The sequence below is a fragment of the Mobula hypostoma genome, chromosome 28 (genome assembly GCF_963921235.1).
Source record: "Mobula hypostoma chromosome 28, sMobHyp1.1, whole genome shotgun sequence".
Classification (NCBI taxonomy): Eukaryota; Metazoa; Chordata; class Chondrichthyes; order Myliobatiformes; family Myliobatidae; genus Mobula; species Mobula hypostoma.
In genome coordinates this window covers 11,677,545-11,695,412 of record NC_086124.1, presented here as the reverse complement: position 1 = coordinate 11,695,412, position 17,868 = coordinate 11,677,545, and the positions used below count along the sequence as shown (strand labels likewise).

General features: G+C 43.3%; 1 protein-coding gene across 1 annotated transcript; it reads right to left on the bottom strand.

Annotated features, from left to right (window-relative positions):
* Window positions 1–1,788: 1,788 nt before the first annotated feature.
* Window positions 1,789–17,647, bottom strand: si:ch211-195b13.1 (STKc_SGK domain-containing protein). Its single transcript, XM_063035128.1, has 13 exons — window positions 16,629–17,647; window positions 15,697–15,772; window positions 14,428–14,494; window positions 14,295–14,338; window positions 13,600–13,657; window positions 13,012–13,095; window positions 12,764–12,895; window positions 11,288–11,400; window positions 10,432–10,555; window positions 9,160–9,255; window positions 7,559–7,714; window positions 5,519–5,608; window positions 1,789–3,893 (listed from the first exon to the last, which is right to left on the bottom strand). Exons 1-13 carry the CDS (start codon window positions 16,696–16,698, stop codon window positions 3,726–3,728), a joined length of 1,278 nt encoding a protein of 425 aa, XP_062891198.1. The 5' UTR covers window positions 16,699–17,647; the 3' UTR covers window positions 1,789–3,725.
* Window positions 17,648–17,868: the final 221 nt, after the last annotated feature.

Below are 17,868 nucleotides of genomic sequence, written 5' to 3'. Positions count from 1 at the left end.
AGTGAATTATTCTTCAATGCAAGGGCCATCCAAGGAGGAAGGATGATGCTAATCCAACAAATTTCATTCTTATTGGAAAAATATGTAAAAAAAAAGGCGCACTGGGAAGAAATAGTCAAAACACCAGCAAGATTTGTATTTTCAATTTTAGTCATTGAAGCTTCTGATAATCTGCAGCACAATCTTTTGAAATTTGTTTGAAAACGTTTCAATAATTTTTGTCCAAAATCATTGACGGAAGTTGCTGCATTAAAGTGCCGAACTTTCTAAGTACTACTTCTTCAGGTGTGACAACAGCACCACCAAGTGGCCAAATAGTTAATTATAATTCTAAATAAAGCAAATGACTAGAATGGATAATCGGGTTTAATATCACTGGTATGTGTTGTGAAATTTGTTATGTGGCAACGGCACAGTGTAATATACAATTTAAAAAAGTGAATCACTGTAAATATAAAGTTAAATTAAGTAGTACAAAAATGTAGTAGGCTGGTGTTCACAGGTTCAATGTCCATTCGGAAATCTGATGGCAGAGGGAAAACAGCTGTTCCTGAATCGTTGAGTGTGTGCCTTCAGGCTTCTGTACCTCCTTCCTGATGGTAACAATGGGAACAAGGCATTTTTATTCGGAACAGGCCCTTACAGCCCACTGACTGAGCAGCGCCGTCAGCAATGAACTCTAGCCTGATCATAGGACAACTTACCTACTAACCTACCAATTAACCTACTAACCGGTACGGCCCTTGGATTGTGAAAGGAACCCCATGCGGTTCACGGGAAGGAATGTACAAACATGCTTACAGAGCATTCTAGAATTAAAATCCGAACTCTGACACCCCAAGCTACAATAGTATCACGTTAACTGCAACACAACCACGCCTACTTTTTTTTTGCCAATTTCTCTTATGAGCCAGTCTGGTGCTAATAAAGCAGGGGGCATGTCCAGAAACAGCAATAACTTTCTATAAACTTTGAACATGTCAAGAATTAAACCCTGTACTGTAAAGCATAGCGTTGACCACCAGGTTGCTGTGCCTGGGCACACTTTACTGAGGAACAGATGTGGAAGGTATTGCAAAATGAACATGAGCCCCAGTGATCCCACCCCGAGAGCTGTGCACAGCTGCCCAACTACGCATACAGCTGTAGATGTAAATGCACTATTGAATTCACAAGATCATGAAACCAATTGAATTTTAAGTCTGTGATCAGTTGAATGTTTGCTGTGATATAGTGCTGAGGGATCACTCAGTGCACTATGATATTTTTTTCCCTAAAATTCGTCAATGTCTGCGCGTTTATTACCGACATCCTAAAGGAACCATCAGAATAGTTCTGTGTGCCTGCTCCTTCATTATAGCACTGAAAATATTTCTTTTCTACTGGCCAGCAAAGCCATCAAGCTGTCCTGTTGGTCTTTAGCTGTACGCTTTTGTATGCTTATGAAGGCTGTGGCCTCAATCCTTCTGGAAACGTAAGTAACAGGCTGATGGGCAGTGCATTGCATAGATGTAGGTGCCTCTAGACCTAATCTGCTAACAGCCATTTTATCAAGTTGCTTTGCTGACTTCTTACTAGAACACTCCAGGATTCCTCTGATCTCTTCAGTACCTTATCTAATATTCTCTTGCCTCATTTGCCCAGCCCCAGTACTCAACCTTATTTGGATTGGATTCCATTTGTCTATTCACTCAGCCTTTTCCTTCAAATTTACAATGCTTCGCTGTTTGAGGCAAACATACATGTAGAAACATTGTCCACAAGTTTAAAATGATGCTCACAAGAAAGATACCTTATATCAAAAACTCACTGTGGAAATATGCATTTTTATTTATTCAACATTTTCTTGATTTAGAAATAGGATGCAGTTATGTCAATAACACCAACAGATGGTCTGATCTTGCACTGCAAATGTATACACAACATAACTACAGATTTATTTTATTAGTACAACTCAATTCATTTTTGTATTAAGTATTTTTTTCTAAACACAAGGTCAGGCAAGTCTTCACAAATCCATGCATGAAAACCGAATCTAAATGGGCTTCAAGTTTGATTTCTGATTTAGAACAAGAACTTTGATGCATGAATAGGTTTACGGTTTCTACACAGTTGGTTGGCACTCCAGTACCAGACAACAGGCTTCTGTTGGATGCTACAGTTAATGTGGAGATTGCAGGGAGGGTTGCTGGCTTACTTAAAACATTTAATCCTCTGACTACATTTCTAACTGAGGTTTAATGTTAAGTAGGTGAAAATCCCCTTTCCTGATGACTCTTGACATCATTCAGGCAGCCACAAACGTAGCTGCACACTAGTGAAATTCTAGCGATAATTCCAAATCCATCTTCCAGTTTTTAACACTAGCAACATTACTGAAGCAGCAGGTGGCAAATACAGTACATTGTCAAATTCAGTACAACTGAGATCTTAAAAAAAATAAATTCTCAAAAATCTAAGATATGTACCATGCCCCTTAAACATCTAAAATGTTTGTAGATACAGAAATATCTTCCAAATGTGAAAGAAATATCAATCCAGTTATTAACATTGTGCACTGAATATCTCATAGCTTAAACAGTAGTTGGCATATCTGAAGATAGCCTGGAATTGGTTCACTTCCACTGAGGAAAAGTAACTCCTCAGATCCTCAACTTCATCTCCAGCAATCTCATTTTTTAATGGATTGTGATGGAACCACTTCATTCCTTCTCTCTCCCCCTACTTTTTAAAATCAGTACCATGTGGAGGGTTTCCTACCTCACCCAAATGTAACACTGTTCCACTTAGAAGCTTTGGCTGTGGTAAAAATGTGCAACCACAAGTCTTTTCTTCCTCCTAAAAGCCAAATGGCTTTTATAAATAATCTACTCACCCAGCAACTCTGATCTGATCAAGTATTTTTCCTCCAGCCATGCTGTTGATACCCCTGATCAGACTGGGATCCAAATATCAAATACAAACATTAAATGATTCATAAATAACAATTCTCTTAGCTGAAGGACTGGTACATTTCATTTTGAAGTAGAGACGACAACTAGTCATGGGCTAAGGGTTCACATTGAAAGATTAGTGGGGAAAAGCTCAAGTTAGAACAGAAACAAAATATCTTCAGTCCATACTCTGCTAAAGCAGCTCAATGTTCACAAAAGCATTACTTCTGCTGTTAAGAGGTTAATGTTCCCAATGGTCCCAACTGCACGACCATTAAGATCATAGTTCAGATCCTTCGTGGAATGTGGCATCTTGGCAATTTCAGGTAATGGAAGAGTTGATATCTTGCAGCCGCTCCCAACAAGTAGCAGCGTCAGTCGCTTTGCATGCCATAGATCACAACATTTCCCCTCAGCCACTTGTATATGAGCTGGCTTTCTCATTAGAAACTGGAGTCGTGGTAGTGGTACAGATTGCGAGGAGTGCCCAAGACGGCTCCCTGTCTCAAGGGCTGGCTCTGAAGGCATTTTGGTTGCCTAACGATTGGAAAGTCTGTCTCAAGACTTTACTGCAAAGCAAAAAAGCTGAAGGAAAATTAAAAATTGACATTTGGCATTGATCTTGACTGTTAGGTGCTTCACACAACATCCAGAGGAATGTGTCCCTAGAAGAGAGATGAGGGGGCAGGTGGGGGGGGGGGGCAACTTGTGCATGAAGAATAAGGTGCACAGTGTGCAGGTTTGAACCTCAGCCACTCGTCATATTTTCTTAAAGTGCCAAACTTCTTGGCATTATAGATAGGTATCTACAGGAGGCACATAGGAGAAACCAAGAAACGCCTCGGCAGCCTCTCGCATGCTGGCGGTAATCGGAACATCTTCAGGGGAGTTTGCCACAGAGTTCGGAACTGGCTGCTGTGTAAATTCAGGGTCAAAGTGTTGCAGGTCGGTGGGTCCGGACTGAAAGAAAATTAAAACAAACTACCGTCAATTTTTCAACTTGGCCTAGGGCATAAATTGCCCAAAACTTTATTGTAAATGAAATTGCTGACTGGAAATCTTCTCCCCCCCCCCCCCACCCCAACTCAGATGTCTCTGCTATTGAAGCACTATAACAATTTAGTGCACATGCATTGGAAGGATTATCACTTTAGTGGTAGCCGTTAAACTGAGAAACGCCACACCCAATACCAGGAATAAAATAACGCAGCAGGTCTTATCAGGAAACTACACACCATGAGACTGATTGCCTTCAAGCAGTTCTGAGAAAGCAGGTTGCACCGTGGATGACTCATCGACAACCAAGGGTTAATTTTATGTGTCATACATTTACATATTTTAGGAATTTGCTGTGCTGTCATGACATGCAACAGTAAAAATATTATAATTATATAAAAATAAATTAAAGTACAGATAGTGAGGTTTAATAAAGCAATGGTGAAGCCTCACTATTGTGGAGTATTGTGAGCAGTTTTGGGCCCCTTACCCAAGAAAGGATGTGCCGACATTGGAGAGGGTTCAAAGGAGGTTCACAAAAATGATTCTGGGATTGAAAGGCTTAACATAGGAGGGGCATCTGGGCCTCTACTCACTGGAATTCTGAAGAATGAGGTGTGACCTCATTGAAACCTATCAAATGCTGAAAGGCCTCAATAGAGTGGATGTTTCTTGTGGTGGGGGACGTCTAAGACCCAGAGGACACAGCCTCAGAATAGACAGGGGTCCTTTTAGAACAGAAATGAGGAAGAATTTCTTCAGCCAGAGAGTGGCAAATCGGTAGAATTCGTTGCCACTGGCTAAGCCAAGTCATTGGGCATATTTAAGGCAGAGGTTGGTAGATTCTTGATTAATCAGGGCATGAAGGGATATGGGGAGAAGGCAGGAGATTGGGGCTGAGAGGGAAAACGGATCAGCCAAGATGAAAAGGCAGAGCAGACTCAAGCCAAATGGCCTAAGCCTAATTCTGCTCCGATAAAATGTGCATCAGTACCAACATGTATTTATGACATGAACAGCATTAGGAAAAAGTAATTTACAGTGCATGGCAGCGACTGAGATAACAGTGAACTTTCCAGTCTCTTCTGAAAGTTCCAAGGCTCTATCATTAGTGTACAGCCCCATGGCTACAAGCATGTGGAATCACACAGCCACTGAAAGGAAAACGAGTAGAACTCGTGAAAGGGGCTGGACAGATTCAAATGCATCTCTGATCCGGATGCCACTACGCCAGCACAGAGACTCAAAGTGAACTTATTAAAAAAATAAGTGTTCTATGTGGACACCAAGCAGCTTATGGATTAGGTCAATTAAGTTTAAGGCTCGTCTGCCTTTAAACTTTACAAATACTTGTTTGACGTTTGGATCTTTAGTGGGATGAGCAAGATCCTGCAATTCTCACTTACTTGGTGCCTCTTAATAAAGAGGAGCTTGACATACCGTCAAGGTCCTTGCTTCTCTTACACTGCACAACTACACCACCAGTGGAGTGAAGCATCTTTAAAGCCACAATCACACAATTACAGAAATCATCCCTTTATTCAACCAGCCTCTGAAAGATTCCAGTGAATAACGTGTCCAGTACTCACCACTGCAGGGACAAACGGAGGAGTTATTTTCCTGGCCATGAGATCATCCCAGTTAATTGTTGAGAAGAACGAATGGAACTTCAGCTCCAACTGTGAATTGAAGATTTAAGAGAGTTACGGAAAAAAAATATGAAGTGGACCTTGGCAGGTTTATTTACTTTTTATTTAGAGATACAGCACAGTAACAGACCCTTCTGCCCAACGAGTCCATGCTGACCATGGAACCAACTGACCTACTAATTCACAGTGTTTGGAACTGGGAGGAAACCTCAAACCTACACAGTGATGGGGAGACAGCACAACCTCCTTGCAGACAGCAGTGGGATTGCTGGCGCTGTAACAGCATTATGCTAACCGCTATTCTAACACGCTGCCCACAAGTTAGTCAGCAGACCTCGGAAAGGCAAAGACAGACTGATGGGGGTGAAACTTCTTCTCACCATTCAGCAACCACTGAATTCCAGTATCTGGTTTTGTGATGCCCTCATGGTTAAACAACTTCATTACAGTCTTGTCTACTGTCCCTTCAGCAAGATAGGAGTAGGCTCGTTTCTGACACCAGAACTATGCTCCAGCAAAAACAGTGCCCTCGAACAGCGGGTGAAATTGGCAAATTGAAACAAGGTCCAGAGCATACACTCAGTGGCCACTTTTTATTAGGAACACCTGCTCGTCAATGCAAATATCTAATTGACCAATCAGGTGGCAGCAACTCAATGCACAAAAGCACGCAGGCATGGTCAGGAGATTCAGCTGTTGTTCAGACCAAACATCAGAACGGGGTAGAAATGTGATCTAAGTGACTATGACCATGGAATGATTGTTGGTGCCAGATGGGGTGCTTTGAGCATCTCAGAAACTGCTGATATCCTGGGATTTTCAGTTTCTAGAGCATGGGTTCCCTACCATTAACCGGGGGGGGGGGGGGTGTGCAAGTTAGGAATCCTGCTCTAGAGTTTACAGAGAATGGCAGCTCTGAGGGCAAAAAAAATAGAGAGAGTCAGAGGAGAATGGCTTGACTGTTTCAAGCCAACAACAAGGCTACAGTAACTCAAACAGCCACATGTTACAAGAGTGGTGTGCAGAAGAGCATCTCTGAATGCACATGTCAAAGACCAAAATGGATAGGCTGCAGGAGCAGAAAACCACACTGGGCTTTACTCCAGTACCTAATAAAATGGCCACTGAGTGTATAACTGACACTGGGACAGTCACACCCAGGGCTAAAAATTCAGTGGTTGAAGATAAAGTGAAAAGCGACATTAATGCATTTTCCCAGCAGTTGAAAGTAATGGGGCAATTTAGTGATTATGTTACCGTGCTAGTGTCCACACTCTGATCTAGAGACAGGGGTTAGAACAGTAATAGGAAGCAAGGAATTTAAAGCCATCAGTTGGAGTCAAAATCCACTCAATATCCTAATTGTTTTGGAATGATTCCATCATCAGGGACACCCCCACCACCCCAGGACGTTTTCTTCTTGCTGCCACCGTCAGGGAGGTGGTACAGGACCATCGGGACTCACACCACCAAGTTCAGGAACAGGCTCTTGAACCAAAGGGGATAACTCCACTCGCCCCATCATTGAAATGTTCCCACAACCTATGGACCAACTTTCAAGGACTCTTATCTCATGTTCTCAATATCCTTTATATTATTTCTTTGTTTCTGTATTTGCAACTAGTCGAACACCCAAGTTGGTGTGGTCTTTCATTGATTCTATTGTGGTTATTATTCTATAATGTATTCATTGAGTATGCCTGTAAGAAAATGAATCTCAGGGTTGTATATGGAGACATATATGTACTTTGATACTAAATTTACTTTGAACTTTGAATGAAAAGCAAACCTCTTTTGGCCTCAGGCTTACAAGCAACCATTAGTAATCAATGAACAGCTGCCTTACCAACAAAATCCAAGCTCCATCATTAGCAAAACAGCACTTGCTATTCAAATACAATGAATGGCCTGTCATTTCAACTGGATTCCATCCCTTCCCCACCCTCCTCTCCAAAACACACCCTTAGTGGCAGTACTCACAAAGTCATTCTTGGCCCCCAGTCGCTGTGCTTTGTCCTTTTGCAGCAGACCTTGGAGGAGATCCTGGGCAGAGTTCGACACGTTGGGTTTTAGGACCAGGGCTTTGTGCAGGATGTTGTTGTACATCTCAGCCATGTTCCGACTGTAAAATGGGGGCTAGGAGAAAGGACACGATCATAACTTATAGAATCCAAAAGGTGCAAGGTAATAACATTGTTATTGCTTGTAGCACATTGGGTGGCAACCTTTAGCATTTTGTCTTTTACGAGGCCAAGTAGCTAGCTTGGCACTCAACCCAGCAGAGATGGAAGGTGTACAAAGAGCCGGCCGGATTCAAACCAGGGACCACTCGCCCCAAAGTCCGGTGCTGATGCCACTACACCACCAGCCGGCAATGTTACAGATCTATAAAACCGTGGTTAGACCACACTTGGGAGTATTGTGTTCGGTTCTGGTCGCCTCATTATAGGAAGGATGTGGAAGCTTTAGAGAGGGTGCAGAGGAGATTTACCAGGACACTGCCTGGATTAGCATGTCTTAGGAGGATGGGTTGAGTGAGCTAGGGCTTTTCTCTTTGGAGTGAAGGAGGATGAAAAGTGACTTGATAGAGGTATACCATAAGACAAAGGAGCAGAAGTCAGCCATTCGGCCCATCGAGTCTGCTCTGCCATTTTATCATGAGCTGATCCATTCTCCCATTTAGTCCCACTCCTCTGCCTTCTCACCATAACCTTTGATGCCCTGGCTACTCAGATACCTATCAATCTATGCCTTAAATACACCCAATGACTTGGCCTCCACTGCCACCCGTGGCAACAAATTCCATAGATTCACCACCCCCTGGCTAAAAAAATTCCTTCGCATCTCTGTTCTGAATGGGCGTCCTTCAATCCTTAAGTCATGCCCTCTCGTACTAGACTCCCTCATCATGGGAAACAATTTTGCCACATCCACTCTGTCCATGCCTTTCAACATTCGAAATGTTTCTAAGGTCCCCCCTCATTCTTCTAAACTCCGAGGAGTACAGTCCAAGTACACAAGATAAGGGGGATAGATTGAGTGGATAGCCAGTGACTATTTCCCCCAGCGCTAATACGAGGAGGCATAATTAATGTGATTGAAGGAAAGCATAGGTGGAGGATATCAGAGCTAATTTTATTTTGACAGAGCAGCAAGTGCATGGAACTTGCTGAGAGGGGAGGGTGGTAGAGGCAGATTAGCGGCATTTAAGAGAATCTTAGATACATGTTTGATACAAAGCTGGGGGGCTGTATGGGAGGGAAGGTTTAGATTGATCACAGAGGAGGTTAAAAGATCAGCACAATATCGTGGGCTGAAGGGCACATATTAATCTGAAATCTTAAAAATCTCACGAAACTTGGGTCTGGAACACAAAATATGATGCATTGCATTGTCAGATAGTATAGAACCAAGCCCTACAGCAGGGGTTCCCAACCTTTTTGATGCCATGGACCCTTACCATTAACCAGTGGGTCTGTGGACCCCAGGCTGGGAAGCCATGCCTTTCAAGGAGGTACATACTATGAATGCTACAGAGCAAAAGAGATTGAGTTCAGTACAAGCCATAGTATGATACCTACCAATCCATATAGCATTTCATACAACACAGATCCCAGGCACCACCAGTCAACTGTTCGGTCATAAGCTTGCTTCTGTAACACCTCAGGAGCCAAATACTGAAAAAAAAACACAAATGCATTAGTATTAGTGTTTTTACAATGTAGAAATGCACAGCATAGTACAGGAATGTGCCGACTTTTTAACCTACTTCAAGATCAATCTAACTCTTCCCTGCTATAGAGCTCATAACCCTTTTATCCTTTATCCACAAGCCTATCTAAAACTTAAATGCTCCTAATTTATCCACCTCTACCTCCACCCACAGCATTGCAGTCCAGGTGCTTACCACTTTTTGAAAAACACCTCTCACCTCCACTAAAACCCCTGAAACAATGTATTCTGATATTAACCACTGCCACTCTGCGGAAAACAGAAAATGCCAGAAGGACCAAAGTCCAGCAGCATTTTTGGGGCATGAAATAACGTTTTGGAACAAGAGTGGTTCAAAGTAACTGGAACAAGATAACAGGCTTTAAGTTGCAGAGGTGTGGAGAGAAGAGGGCACTGTCATGATACAGTAAAGTCTAAAATATTAAGGTAACAATTGAATAAAAACCAGCAGTTGAGAGCACGTGGATCAGGTCAAGAGATCTGCTCATCAGGGATAGTGTAACACTATCACAATGCCAGTGATCTGGGTTCAATTCCTGCTGCTGCCTGTAAGGAGTTTGTACGTTCTCCCTGTGAGCGCGTGGGTTTCCTCCAGGTGCTCCCGTTTCCTCCCACAGTCCAAAGGCGCTCGGGTTAGTAGGTTAATTGGCTATTCGAGTCACAGAAATGGATCCTTCAGCCCATGCTGGACTGTTATTCTGCCTGGTCAACTGGGGGAGCAGCACGGGCTCATTGGGACAAAAGGGCCCCATTACCGCGTTGTAATAATTTATTATCAATAACAAAATTGCCTGACTCTCAAAGTCCAACCCCAAGTGCCCTGTCACGAGGGCTGGAAATGGGCAAGGCCGGCCAACAGGGTTCTGGTAGAGCTGGACAGGCCAATCCCCTGTGGATACAATGGATCACAGAAACGTTGATGAGCTCCAACCACACTATCAATGGATACAGGAGGTCATAGGGGCTAAGGGCCCAAGGAATGAAATTGCATGCCTGTTCTCCTCCTGCAACCTGACTTTATAGTAGGTGCAAGTAATCCTGGTCTAGTACCTGGGCCAGATGCACAGTCAGGTGGGATTCAGTTAGCTTACTTCCATGCGAGAAGACTTCTCATCACTTACCTCTGGGGTGCCACAGAACGTGGAGGTAGTTCCATCAGGTTCCACTCCTTCTTTGCACAGCCCAAAGTCTGTGAGGACAATGTGGCCTTGAGAATCCAGCAGGATGTTTTCAGGCTTCAGGTCTCTGAATTTCAGGTCAAACAACAAAATACAATTAACACAGGAAAGTGAGTCATCGTCTCTTTTTGCAGAGGACCACAACCTTGTCATTGGGTTCGGAGACTTGTGTGCCTCAGTGACCTGGAGGGCTGGAGTCAGGGCTTTATGCTTTGGCTCTTGGCAGGGGTCATCCATGCCAAACAGGTCAAAGGGTAGAGGACAGACTAAGAGTGGTCCACCAATCCTCCAGGTTTGGGGGTCAAACAAAATTGTTATGGAAGCAGCACTGAAGAATCCTTCTACATCCGAGTGTGATGGTATTCCTGAGCCTCCACCTGGGACTTGCATGACTGACAGTAGTGAAAACCGAGAGGAAGCTACTGACATGATGAAGGGAGCCATGAACACCACCAGAGATGGAGGACCTTCATTGCTGCCCTAAATGCCAGTGGCACAACTGGCCGTAAGTAACAAGTCTGCAAAGGTAATCTTCGTGTCCATCGACCAATCTAACCCTTCCCTCCCACACAGCCCTCAATTTTTCTATCATCCATGTGCCTTTCTAAAAGTCTGTTAAATGTCCCCAATGTATCTGCCTCCACCACTTCTGGCAGTGCATTCCATGCACCCACCACTGTAAAAAAAATTACCTCTGACATCCACCCTATACTTCCCTCCGATCACTTTAAAACTATGCCCAAAATATTAACTCAAACTTCTTCCCATAGACATGGCTTGAACAGCAACACAAACTCACCTGTAAACAATGTTCAGGGCGTGCAGGTAACCCAGGGCACTGGCGATCTCAGCAACGTAGAACCTGGCTCGAGGCTCTAGGAACACATGTTCCCGCTGAAGGTGGTAGAACAGCTGGAGGGAAGAAAGTTGTATTTTGATTTGATTGTTACAGGCATTACAAGGACTCTGCCCAGAGGTATATGGAGACCATCTTTACACTACTGTTCAGGGGATTTGCCGTTAACCTGGAATCGACGGCACGTCTGTGAGTGCCAGCTGGTCTTGGCGAGTGTCACAATGCTGCACTCAATCAGGACACGGAGAAGGGCCTTTAACTAAAACTTCCTTCAATTTGCATAATAAACCCATTGCAATTAATGTCTCAGGATGAGTTGGCACTGGAGAGATCCAGAGGAGATTCTGAGAATGATCCCAGGGATGAAAGGGCCCTGATGGTTGAAGGGTAAAAACTGTTCCGGAACCTGGTGGTGTGGGGCCCGAGGCTCCCGTCCCTCCATCCCAATGGTAGTAGTGAGAAGAGAGCATGGGCTGGATGATGGGGGACCTTACTGATGGATGCAGCTTTCTTGTGGAGCGCTCTGTGGGGAGGGCTTTGTGATAGACTGGGCTGTATCTTTCCGTAAACATTTCTGTTCCTGGGCATTGGAGTTTCCATACCAGGCTGTGATGCAACCTGTTAGGATTGGCTGCTCTCCACCGTGCCCCATGTTGACTGAGCCAGTACAATCCTAATCCCAGCAGTATAGCAACACTATGACCACTCTCCACTAAAATGGACTTTGTTCGACAATGTCATGTGCCTGCGTTGCGACTACAGCTAAGTTTTAAAAAATTTATTTATTGAGATACTGCACAGAATAGGCCCCACCAACCCTTTGAGCCGTGCTGCCCAGTAATCCCCTGAACCTAATCCCAGCCTAATCACAGCACAGTTTACAATGACCAATTAACCTAATTAACCTACTAAACGGTACATCTTTGGACTGTGGGAGGAAACCCACGCAGTCACGGTGGGGGGGGGGGAGGAGGCATACAAACTACTTATGGGCAGCAGTAGGAATTGAACCCGGGTCGCTGGTACTATAAAGCATTGTAAAGCACTACGCCACTGGGCCACCCCATTAATATTGCACCTGTGTAGCCAGGTATTCGAGTGTACAACAGCAAACCGACTTCAACCCAGAAGCGACACACATATCCACCTACTAGTTCAAGCTTCTGAATCCATCACAACTCAGTTCAAATCAACTGAGTTTTATTCAGTTAACTCAGCATCCACCCACCCCTCGAGAGTCATGGCTAAACCCCAACCCCTTGCTAGTAACTCCACAGACATGAGCAAAAGCAATCGACTGCTCATGGGGGTGGGGAGGTGAAACTAGTAGCGGCCTTGTCCAGACTTTGAATTGTGTACAGAAATAACAACTTTTTTAAATAAGGCAAGTCTGCGATGAAATACTCAAGTGTTACGTACTTCACCACCATTCACGTAGTCGAGGACAAAGTAGAGCTTGTCAGCAGTTTGGAAGGAGTAATGGAGTCCCACTAGGAACGGGTGCTTCACGTTCTTCAGGAGCACACTGCGCTCTGCCATTATGTGTTTTTGCTGAAGAAAGATAAACACTTTGCTCAATGCTAAAGGACAGAGGAAGTTACATTCATCTACCCCAAGTCTCCCCTCCAATCTGCCTGTTTGTGTACATGAGAATGGCAATGCCTTACCTCTTTCTTCTTCAGGACCATCTTCTTCTGCAGGACCTTCACTGCAAAATATTTTTCGGTTTCTTTGTGCTTGGCAAGCAGCACCTGAAATGAAGTAGTCACAATTTCAAGAACTTCAGTACAGCGATGCTTTTTTTTAAACTAAGGCTGCTTCGTGAATGAATTACTAATGACTGGCAGATGAAGGAAAACAAATCAGCCACACAAACTCTTAAAGCATGATGTATAAAAGGTGTAGTAGTCAATTCTACCACTGCTGTCAACTGCCCCCCCCCCCCCAAAATCTTGGATTTCTTATACTTTGTTATGGCGCCCCTCAGTTCCAAAAGTCAAAGATATGTACTTGATTCTTTATTAGCAATTAGCAAACAAACTATACTGAAGCAATGTAACTGAAGTATACCCAAGTGTAAATGAGTGGACAACAAAAATGATATCCGTCGGTCCCCAGCTGCAAACTGCCTCGAATGAAGCACAAATACGGAACTTATTCCCTTCACTTTTACCACACTCCCACTCATGTGACTAATTACCATAAACATGCAACACAGAATACAAAGCAGATGGAGAACAGATGACCGTACCAACCTTTCCAAAACTCCCTTTGCCGATTATTCGAAGGTAATCAAAGTCTGATGGCTTCACACTATATAAACAAAGAGAGAAGTTTACTTTAAATTGGGAAGAAGTACAGCCCATCCTTACCCTTCATAAAAAATTAAAGGTCAACTTTATTTTTCACATGTACTTTGAAACAGTGAAATGCTTATTATTAAATCAGTAGTGGGGTAACTCGCAAGTGTCGCCACGCTTCCCCACAATTAACCCTGCATTTCGGGAATGTTGGAGGAAACCAGAGCACCCGGAGGAAACCTATGTAGTCGTGGGGATAAGGTGCACATTCCTTACAGATAGTGGCAGGAATAGTGACCACTGGTGCAATAAAGCAATTGTGCTAATCTCTCTACATAGCATTAATATGACAGACATTAAAACTACATACATAGTATGTGTAGACAGAGCAGGAAAACATTTGGAAAGTTGCATAAAGTTTTTCTTGAATCTATCCCATTGATACCTACTTGTCTTAATATGATAGCTTATCTATTACACTAAAATAGCTCTTCCACTAATGAAGGCTTTTCTTCTTACCAGCCCAAATTACAAGCTTAAACTCTGCAGGATTTAAATCTATAATAATCTGTGAACTATGTGCTCCTGTTGAGTAACCAAGAAAAGATGGCCCAATCAAACTAACATAATTGTACAAATTTTGCTCTTACCTATTTGATGGTGTAAGGTCAAATTCATCTGATCCAATAGATGACTAGAAGGAAGAATAAAAGTAGCATTGTTAGGATTCATCGATCAGGTAATGTGAAAGATGCATTTTCCAGAAATGAGACATTTACTCACATCAGAATAGGCATCTGTTTCCTGTGGCTGGTTTTGGTCAATTTGTAAGAAAGCACGGACATCAGGGCTGCAAAACAAGCATTTAGTACAATCAAAATGGGGCATAAGTCAGAACTGATATTATGGCTGTGCTGGTTTTTTTTTGAAAAAACAAAGAGTGAAGATGTTACTTTATGCACCCACAAAGCAATGTTCTGAAGCCCAGAACTGCCCTTGAAAGTATCAATGGCACCGAGTGCGGGCAACAACGTTAACCACATTTTGTGGCAAATTAAAAATGACCTCCAGATGGCGCGCTTGATAACTTTCTGCCAAGAATCACTTTTCTAAAGCGCAGTTAACTATTTCAAGCTTATGAAGCTGATCGGCTGGACCATTCAGCGCTTGTCTGGGTTACCCAAACTTAACTTTGGTCAAGTATAAGAAAACACGAGGAAAAAGGCTGCAGAACGAGCATTCGATCAAATCAAAAATACAAAGGCTTAATATGACCATTTTGATCTTTGCAGTTAGAAAGTGGAATGCCACTTTATATTCTCGCTTTAATCTATGTTTAGAAGCCCAGAACCGCCTTTACGACGCCACTGAATGAGTGTAGGCGCGAAAAAACCTGCAAATGCTGGAAACCCAAAGCAACAAACAAAATGCTGTAGGATCTCAGCAGGCCAGACAGCATCTATGGAAAAGATGGAATTGTTTAATCGACGTTCTCGGCCGAGACCCTTCATCAGGTCTGTCTCGACCCGAAATGTCGATTGTATACTCCTTTTCATAGATGCTGCCTAGCCTGCTGAGGTCTTCCCGCATTTTTGGGTATGTTACTTAGTGCAAGCGGCAACGTTAATCGTACATTCACAAACGAGAAAATGTGCAGATGCCTGAAATCCAAGCAACACACAAAATGCTAGAGCAACTCAGCAGGCCGGTTGGTATCTACTGCTGAAGGGTCTCAGCCCGAAACATCGAATGTATTTTTTTTCCATAGATGCTGCCAGCATTTTGTTTGTTACCATACATTTTGTGGGCTGAATTAAAATCGCCACTAGGTGGCGCTCTTTGCTTAAATTTCTGTAAAACATTAACAGTTGACCAGTTTAAACCTATTAAATTGATTAGTTGGATTATCCAACTGCATTGTTGGTTATCCAAGCTTGACTTCATTAATAATGTACCATTTTACACTCCATGGTGAAACGTTCTTAATATAATTCTGCATTCAGGTAAGTTATCAAGGCGAATCTTATCCCCAAAGAAACAAAACACACTTACTGCTGGCAGATCTGAGGGTTGGACACCAATTTCTGTATGAAGTCATTCAAGCCTATCTTTCGTTGTTTTATGAAAGCTGGAGATTATAAAAAGAGAGAACGAGTTTTAAATTAAGCTCCAAATCCTTTCTCTTTGTTGGGGAGTTCTTTTAAATGTTACCCTGCTACAAATGTATTATTTTCCTTCACTGCTTAATCTCAGAACAATCACGCCCAGAGACGATATAATGTTGCACAAGTAACAAGCCCGTTTCGTACTTCACGGAAATAATCAGCGACTTGTGCAACATTCCAGCTTTAAACTCGGGAGCGATTAAGAAATAACTGATTTTCCAAAATGACGTATTATTTCAGAAAATAAAATACTTGCAAACCTACAAGAGCCATTTAAACCTGCTCTACCAGTTGACAATTTTAAGATTGCAATCTTTAATTTAGTGGAAATCGAGACATTTAAGTCTCATTAACACACGCATTGGCACGAAAACATGGGAACAGCTCACAAGCCAATCACAGAGAGCTGCGGATAATTTCAAGTTTACAATAAGGCGCAGTACTGACATTTATTTAAATACCCACAGGCCACTTGAAACACGAGGCCAGATCGTGACCCGGCGGCCACAAGAGTCGGTGCAGACTTGACCGGCGTGCCAACGCACCGACTGGAAATGAGAGCAAACACGAGCGCCGGGATCTTATCGTAAATCGAAACCCAAGGTGAAGACGAAAAGCCCCAGGATTAACTGGAGCCTCCCGACATCGCCGCCCAACTCGGCTGGTTACAGAAGCTTACTGAGCAAAGTGTTTGCCACGTTTCTCACGTTGGACTGACAGAGACCTCAGAACATTTAACTAGCAGCACAGACGCTAGGAGACGTGGCGAGGCCGCGAAAGGCTCCGGAGAATCGCGACCCCTAAAGGGGAGAAGCTCACCAGACAGGAAGACAACGATGCCTCGCATTTTGGAATAAGTGAAATCGCTTGGTGTTTCAGTCATAGCCATGATGGTAACAATCCACAGGGCACAGTATCGAAGGATTGTCCTGAATTAATTCTTTGCCATTAAAAGCCCTGCCCTATCCACCGCAACCCGGGACTGGCGGAAACTGAACAGCAGATACTGCCCCGACCGCCCTTCTTATAGATTCGCACCCGTTCTCCGTCCCGCCCCCGTCTTGCGTCACATTTATGACGCACGTAAAAGGAGGGAGTCCCCACCCGTCGGCTGCAGCCGATTGGCTGGCGCTCGTTGGAACACCCCCCTCCACTGGTAAATGTCAATCACAGTTGATGGCACCGAGTTAGTGGGGGGTTGGCAAGAGATATTATTAACCCTGCTCACATCCTGGGGAGGGGAGAACAAGCAACGAAAGGAGTTTGAGTCCCGTGGATTGTCCTTGTTTGCATTTCAATGTGTTTGCTTTAAACCATTTAAACACTCCGAGCTGAAACACCAGAAGGCAAAATTAACCCCACGGTTGCTGGAACCAAATGCACACAAGGCGAGCGCCCATAGTTAGCGACATCTTGCACCCGCAATTAACTGTTTCGCTTTTGTACCATTGACAAGAAACAAAGCCCTCAATTCGTTGCTTAAATTTAGATGTTAGCTATTATTAATTTTTATTATACGAGAAGGTATTTTACCTTTTTTTCTCCTTAATAAACAGCTTCGGTCTTGGTGGGGGTTAGACCTTTTTTTGTAATAAATTGGTATATTTCAATGTAACTTTGACTAACCTACATGAATACGGGGTAATGAGATTGTAAACACAAAATAATCTGCAGATGCTGGGATCAAAGCAACATTCAATGAGATTAAACGCAAACAACAGGAATTCTGCAGATGCTGGAAATTCAAGCAACATACATCAAAGTTGCTGGTGAACGCAGCAGGCCAAGCAGCATCTGTAGGAAGAGGTGCAGTCGACGTTTCAGGCGGAGACCCCAATGAGATTGTTATTATGAATAGATATAATGTAATTGATAGTTTTTTTTCGATCTTTATATATACTTTCTTGTACTCTGTATTCTTCTACGTAGAAACTAATAAAAATATTGAAAGAGACAAGAAATCAGCTTTTGGTCCATCTGATGGCCCGGTGACCTGTTAAACTGTCGGAGCTGTTAAAGATTGAACTGGCTGTTTCACAGCTTGGCATAGAGGCTCCAA

Coding starts and splice junctions, on each gene's coding strand:
- si:ch211-195b13.1 (XM_063035128.1), bottom strand. CDS start 16,698: ATGGCTATGACTGAAACACCAAGCGATTTCACTTATTCCAAAATGCGA. Junction 15,773..16,628: donor CATCGTTGTCTTCCTGTCTG/GTGAGCTTCTCC, acceptor TATAATCTCCAG/CTTTCATAAAACAACGAAAG. Junction 7,715..9,159: donor ATGAAATGCTATATGGATTG/GTAGGTATCATA, acceptor CCTTTCTCCTAG/CCCCCATTTTACAGTCGGAA.